The 7,370-nt window shown below is 49.0% G+C and overlaps 1 protein-coding gene across 1 annotated transcript; it reads left to right on the top strand.

The window, feature by feature from the left end:
* The first annotated feature begins 309 nt into the window (after positions 1–309).
* Positions 310–1,326, top strand: LOC127572570 (G-protein coupled receptor 4-like). The gene has a single exon (XM_052020012.1). It carries the CDS (start codon positions 310–312, stop codon positions 1,324–1,326), a length of 1,017 nt encoding a protein of 338 aa, XP_051875972.1.
* The last annotated feature ends 6,044 nt before the right edge of the window (positions 1,327–7,370 follow it).

Raw genomic sequence — 7,370 nt, 5'->3', positions numbered from 1 at the left:
CCTCTGATCTTAAACCTATGTCCTCTTGTTTTTAGCACCCCCTCCCTGGGGAAAAAGACTGTGTGCTTTCACCCTGTCTATACACCCCTCATGATCTCTGTCAGGTCACCCCTCAAGCTCCTACGTTCCATTGGCCTGAACAGTGTCATATATCCTCCCTGCTCTTCCATTCATAAGAAGGCAAGTATCCCCTATCCTTAACCACATTCTCCGCCTGTTCTCCTGCCTTCAGGGATTGTTGAATGAGACCTAAAACATCTTTTCTCTGTTTCCCATCACAGATGTTGGTTTAACCTTTGAGGCGTCACCATGACAGATAACCTGACACGAGAGGTTTCCAATTCCAACTGCACCGTCGACACCCATGTGGAATCCGCTCTGGTCCCCATCCTCCTCGCTGCCTCATTCTTCGTCAGCCTGCCTGGGAACCTTCTGTCCATCTACGTGGCATGCTGCCACGTGAAGCGGGGTTACGAGATTGGCATTTACCTCCTGAACCTGTGCTTTGTGGATATCCTGTACACACTCACCCTCCCCTACTGGTTCATTGCTTACTTCAGCCCCATCACCAACATGCCCCTGTACAATGCACTGGTGGTGGTGACCTACAGCTCCATGTACCTGAGCCCCGCCTTCCTCTGCTGCATTGCCGTGGATCGCTACCTGGCGATAGTCTACCCACTTTGGTTTTACGAGCTGCGGACAATAAGGGTGGCCGTGGTGGTTAGCGCCGTGTGTTGGCTCGCCGAGCTAACATGCCACGCTCTGTTGCTCCATCAGCAAGCCCTGTTTTCCAACTTCAGTTCCACGGTCTACGTGGAAAGGTTTCCGATGAAGACCACGATGGTCGCCGAATACGTCACCCGAAGCGTGGTGGGGTTTTGCCTCCCCCTCTCCATCTTCCTCTTCAGCTCCCACCACATCTACAGGGCGGTGGCAGAGAGCTCTACCGTCGAGAACAGAGAGAAAAAGAAGTTAGCCAAACTCCTGCTCCTGTTGCTCCTAGTCTACGCTATAAGCTTCGGCCCGTACCATGCCACCATTCTCGTCCGGAGCCTCGTAGAACCAGGCAACTGCCCCTTCGCCCAGAACGTTTACACCTTTTACAAAGTCTTCTACGCGTTGACTGGCTTAAACTGTGCTGCGGATCCCATCCTCTACTGCTGGCTGTACGACAGAGCCTGGCAAGACATCGTTCAGTTGCGCATGACCGCAAGGGACCAACTGCTGAGACTCTGTGGTTGGTTGAAACGTTGGATAGATCGGCCCAAGAAGTTGTCCACAGTGCTTCCTCCTCAAGGGTGTACAACCATCAAAATAACATAGTTCCAGGTGATGCGGCTTTTCCACTTGAAACGTGAAACTCTGCTTCTTTCTCTCTTCGTGCTGCCTGACCTGCTGAGCGTTTCTGGAATTTTATACAAGGTGGAATGGCACAGCAGGAACAGGCCTTCGGCCCAACATGATGCCGATCTCATCACACCCGCCTGCACACGATCTACATCCCTCACTCCTACATCTAGTTGTTGCTCCAGGTTCCAGCAATTGCCACCTTTTGTGATTCTCTCCGTCCCCTGCTTGTTCATGTATCTGTCTAAATGCATCTTAAACACTGCTATTGTATCTGTCTCCACCACCTCTCCTGGCAGCCTGTTCCAGGCACCCACCACTCTCTGTGTATATATTAAAAAAAAAACTGGCCTCCTAAATCCCCTTTAAACTTTCCTCCCCCTCACCGTAAACCCACACCCTCTAGTATTTGGCATTTCTACCCTTGTTAAACGATTCCGACTATCTATCTATGCTTCTCTCAAACTTCTATCAGCTCTCCCCTCAGCTTCTGACGCTCCAGAAAAAACAACCCAAGTTTGTCCAACTCCTCCTTATAGCTCTTACTCTCCAATCCAGGCAGCATCCTGGTGAACCTCTTCTGCACCCGCTTCAAAGCCCCCACATCCTTCCTATGGTGTGGTGACAGTATTCCAAGTGTGGCCTAACCAAAGTTTTATATTGTTGCAATGTGACTTGCCAACTTTCCTATGCAATGCCCCTGAAGGGAAGTATGCCGTATTCCTTACTTACTCACCCTCTGTTTTTGGGTGTGGAGACGTGGATTTGAGATCAGCCAGGATTCTTGGTCAATGGCAGAGCAGGCTCAGGGGGTTGAATGGGCAACTTCTGCTCCTACCTGCAGAATTAGATGATGAAAGAGAGATTGCAATGTGCAGACACAGACGAAGAAGTGTAATCATCCTCCAACAGCCAAAATAACCCATGCAACAAGTAACCCATTCCCACAGGAACCGTGGGGCCTCATCCAATCACAGATATCCCTTTAATCCTGTCCATCCCCCACACCCAGGAGAAATGTCTTCCTTCAGAGGGTTGGTGGCCCTGTGGAGTTCTCTGCTCTACGGCTTCATGGAAGACAAATTGCAGAAGGTATTTAAGGAGGTGGATGGATGCGTCGATACAAAAGGCATCAAGGGGTGTGGTGTGTAAGTCGACCCGCGCTGCAACGAAGCAGACCACAGCTGAACCAAGGATCGCACACCAAGTTCCCCACTGCTCAACGCTAGCAGGAGCGGGGGCACATGGAGGAGCAAACAGTCAGCGCTGCTCTTCCCTGCACATGGCCCGACTCAAAGAATACAAGGTGCTAACTTACCTTAATTACATTGTTCTCTGGCTGGTGTCCACCTACTGCACAGGCATACCCATATTTGGGTATGCCTGACCAGCTCACGCTGCCATTGATCAAGCCGAGGCTGCTGTGTGCAGCCAGACAGGTTAACGCTTCTTTCGCAGTGAATCACAACCCTGTTTCCTTGTGGCCTTGAGGTTTCATAGCTCAGTAACTTCTTATCAATCATGCAACATTCTGCAGAAAGCAGATGGCTAAAGCTTTTACAGCAGCTGTATAACTAGTAACCCTTTGTTCACCAGACTTCCCTTCACATTGTCTTCTACAGTGGGGAGAGAGCTGGGATATGATTGTGCTGAATGATATACCAGGCTTGAGGAGCCAAATGACTTCCCACTCCCATTTTTTTTTGTGCTTCTATTTCTACAACTGGCCTCTCGTTCAAACCTGAAGGCAGCTCCCCACCCTAGTCCTCCGCGTCGAGGGACAGCCCCTGCGCCGGTGAGCCAGGCAGTGTTGGCCTGAGTCAGCAGGCCTGGGCTGTGGAACGGCGGAAGACAGGCCAGCCCGGCCCATCCCGGCCCATCCCAGGCTCAAGGCAAGTATAACCGTCCTGTAATGCACCACTGAGACAAAGGATGCTGCACTTCAGCGCAACTGTTGAAAATGAACCAGAGTGAATCGGCGCTTTGGAACTGGCAGATCTGCCTGTTAACTTTCCACAGAGTCATTCAGCACAGAGACAGGCCCTTCGGCCCGCCGTGTCCATGCCGACCTCTTTGCCTGTCTATACTGATCCCATTTGCCTGCATTGGTTCCATAAGATATAGGAGCAGAATGAGGCCATTCGGCCCATTGAGTCTGCTCCACCATCCAATCGTGGCTCAGTTTTTCAACCACCTTCTCCCTGTAACCTTTAACCCCCTTACCAAAGATCCCCCCCCCCCCCCCCCCCCCCCGTTCCAGATCCTTCTCTGCCTTGCCTATCTAAGTGCCTGTCTAAATGCCTCTTGGGACAGGCACAGTAGTGTAGCGGTTAGCGTAACACTATTACAGCGCCAGCGACCCGGGTCAATTCCAGCCGCCGTCTGTAAGGAGTTTGTACATCCTCCCCATGTCTGCGTGGGTTTCCTCCGGGTGCTCTGGTTTCCTCCCACATTCCAAAGACGTATGGTTTAGGAAATTGTGGGCATGCTATGTTGGTGCCGGAAGCGTGGCGACACTTGCGGGCTGCCCCCAGAACACTCTACGCAAAAGATGCATTTCACTGTGTGTTTTGATGTACCTGTGACTGATAAAGATATCTTATCTTATTTTAAATATGCAAAATGACATATCAACTGTTCTATTGCTAAAGTTATTTTCCCAAAGATTGTAGAAATTTTGTAAAGCTTCATTTTGATTTTTGAAACAAAACTTGTGTTAACAGGTAGAGAGAGAACACATTGCTGTTTTACTACTTTTAAATTTGCATTGTTTCATTTATAAGTTTGTAGACTTCAATAAACAATTTCTCCTGATGTAACATGGTGCCAATAAGAATATCGTTGAAAGAATTTTGTTACCAATAAAGAATATTTATTTTCACTGGAACTTGTTCAAAGCCATTGAAATGGCAACTTGTGTGTCCGTGAGTGTGTGTGTGCGCACATATGTATGTGTGTGTTTGTGTGCATGGGTGAGTGTGTCTGTGTGTGTTTATGTATGTGTGTGCGTGTGAATGTGTGCGTGTGCATATATGTGTGCGTGCATGTGTATGTATCTGTGTATGTGGGTGTGTGTATGTGGGTGTGTGTGAGTACGTGTGTACGCGTCTGTGTGTTTCACATTAACACTTAGCCCAATGCAAACTTTATAATTAGGATTATTCTTTACACTCTGTTTTATCAATAACACTTTCTCTGAGGGTTGTCAATTGTGTAGAAAGTTATTGTGATCACAGTTTTCAAGTGATAATTTAAATAACAAATTATGTTTCTCAGTTTCTTTGCAATGAAGTTTTGAGTTCAAACTTAAGCAAACCAATACCAACCAGACAATTAAACGCTTATCTGAAATCCAAAGGTGGGCCTTTCCCCATGGGTTCTCTGAAGTGCCTTTCTCACTTCCACAAGGTCCGAGATGAATTGATTTTCCACCTTTTTACGTCAAACTTTTGGCAATAGTCTTGGACTGTGAGACTACAGTTGCTGGAATCTGGAACTCGGTGGGTCAGGCAGCATCTGTGCAGGCAGGGAGATGGTCAATGTCTTGGATTACCTACTTCGGGACTGAGAGTGGAGAGAGGAGATGGCCAGTAGAAAGAGGAGAGGGTGAGGGGTGATTGGTGGACTGAGGACGTGCAAGATGACAGGCAGGTAGTGCCAAGTAGGGGAGGGGAGAGGGGGAGGGAGTTGGGAGTGACAGGTGGATGAAAGATGGATGTAGAGAGAGAGAGAGAGAAATAGAGAGAAAGATGGAGTGTCGGGGGGGGGGGGAGAGAGGGAGAGGAGGATGGCTGCTGGGGGGGAGATAAGCAGCAATACAAAGGTCTCCCAGTGCTGGACCCTGATCAGTCAAGGTGGTGAGAGTGGGGACCATTAGGGGAGAGGCGTATGGCAGGTGGAGCCAGAACCAGATAGGTATTTGTATTGGTTTATTATTGTCACGTCCAGTGAAAAACTTGTCTTGCAAACCCTTTGTACAGGTCAATTCATCCCACAGTGCAGATGCATTGAGTTAGTACAGAGAGCATTGAGGTAGTACAGGTAAAAACAATAACAGTACAGAGTAAAGTGTCACAGCTACAGAGGAAGTGCAGTGCAGGTAGACAATAAGGTGCAAGGTCACAACAAGGTAGATTGTGAGGTCAAGAGTCCATCTCAATATACAAGGGAATAGTCTTATCACAGTGGGATAGAAGGGGAAAGGGGACGAAGCTGGGTGAAGTGGGATGCGGGGGGAGGTCTGGTTTGAGGGAAAGGGGGCAAAAATGGGAGGACCAGAGAGGAGTTAGACAGGGGCTGGTGGGAGATTGGGGAGGGGGAGGTTATCGGCCGATGGAGCCCAGTGGGAGAAGGGGAGGGAGGGCATTGAGGCTGGTAGGTGATAGGTGGAACCAGATACATAAAGGATGTTGGAACCAGGTGGCAGAGGGTCATTAGTCTTGGTACCGAGGTGGGGGGGAGATGGAAAAGGTGAACAAAGGGAGAGAGACCCAGGGTGATCCAGTGGGAGTGGGGAAGGAACACAAAGCGGAGTGGGTTACCTGAAATTTGACAATTCAATGTTCAAACCATTGGGTTGTAGGATACCCAACCGGAATGTGAGGTGTTGTTCTCCTAGGTTGTTCTTGACCTCACTTTGGCAATCGTGAAGCCCGAGGACAGATGGGTCAGTGTGGAATGGGAAGGGGAGTTCAAATGACATTCAACCTGGAGCTCAAGATGGCCATTGAGGACAGGGCGTAGGTGCTGTGCAAAATGGTCGCCCAGTCCCTGCTTCAAGATCACAAGACAAGGGAGCAGAAGTAGGCCAATCGGCCCATTAAGTCTGCTCCGCCACTTCTCCATGAGCTAAACTATTCTCCCATCTAGCCCCAGTTCCCGGCCTTTTCCCTATATCCCTTGATACCCTGATTAATTAGATACCTATCAATCTCCTCCTTAAACACTCCCAATGATCAGGCCTCCACAGCTGTATTTGGCAACGAATTCCATGAATCCACGACCCTCTGGCTAAAGAAATTTCTCCTCATCTCTGTTTTAAGTGGGTACCCTCTAATTCTAAAATTGTGCCCTCTTGTCCTGGACTCACCCACCAAGGAAAACAACTTAGCCACATCTACTCTGTCCAGTCCTTTCAACATTCAAAATGTTTTTATCTGGTCCCCTCTCATTCTCATTCTGCTTGGTCTCACCGATGTAGAGGAGGCCACATCGGGAGCACTGAATACAGTAGACAAGTTTTGGTGGGGGGGGGGGGGGGTTGCAGGTGAATCTCCGCCCTGCCTGGAGGGATTTTTTCAGTCCCTGAACGGTGGTGAGACGGCAGGAATCTGAATCAGAATCAGGTTTATTATCGCTGACGTATGACGTGAAATTTGTTGTTTGGCGGCAGCAGTACAGTGCAAAGAGATAAAAATTTATAGATTACAAAAATAAATAAATAGTGCAAAATAGAGGAATAACGAGTGTTCATGGGTTCATGGACCATTCAGAAATCTGATGGCGGAGGAGAAGAAGCTGTCTCTGAATCGTTGAGTGTGGGTCTTCAGGCTCCTGTACCTCCTCCCCGATGGTAGTAAAGAGGGCATGTCCTGGGTGGTGAAGGTCCTTAGTGATGGATGCCACCTTATTGAGACACCACCTCTTGAAGATGTCCTCGATGGCGGGGAGGGTTGTGCCCGTGATGGAGCCGGCTGAGTCTACAACCCTCTGCAGCGTCTTGCGATCCCGCCGTTGGAGCCTCCGTACCAGAGAATGCTCTCCACCCTCCATCTGTAGAAACTTGTAAGAGTCATGGAGGTGGAGGTGGAGGAATTGGGTTGTGCTTTGAATTATGTTGTGGTGAGTTACAATCAAATATCTCGCATGAGTGACTTCCTTTTAAATGTAGATATAACGAGGATTGGGTCCATTCGTACTCACCTTGCTCATCCCTTACCTTTTCCACCTGTGGGATTCCTGTGGTCACGTAAGTCTCAGAGCCACACAGCACAGACTTTCTGCCCATTGAGCCCACACTG

The sequence above is a fragment of the Pristis pectinata genome, chromosome 1 (assembly GCF_009764475.1).
Source record: "Pristis pectinata isolate sPriPec2 chromosome 1, sPriPec2.1.pri, whole genome shotgun sequence".
Lineage (NCBI taxonomy): Eukaryota > Metazoa > Chordata > Chondrichthyes > Rhinopristiformes > Pristidae > Pristis > Pristis pectinata.
Note: the sequence above shows the minus strand (reverse complement) of the source record. Positions and strands in the feature narration are given on the sequence as shown.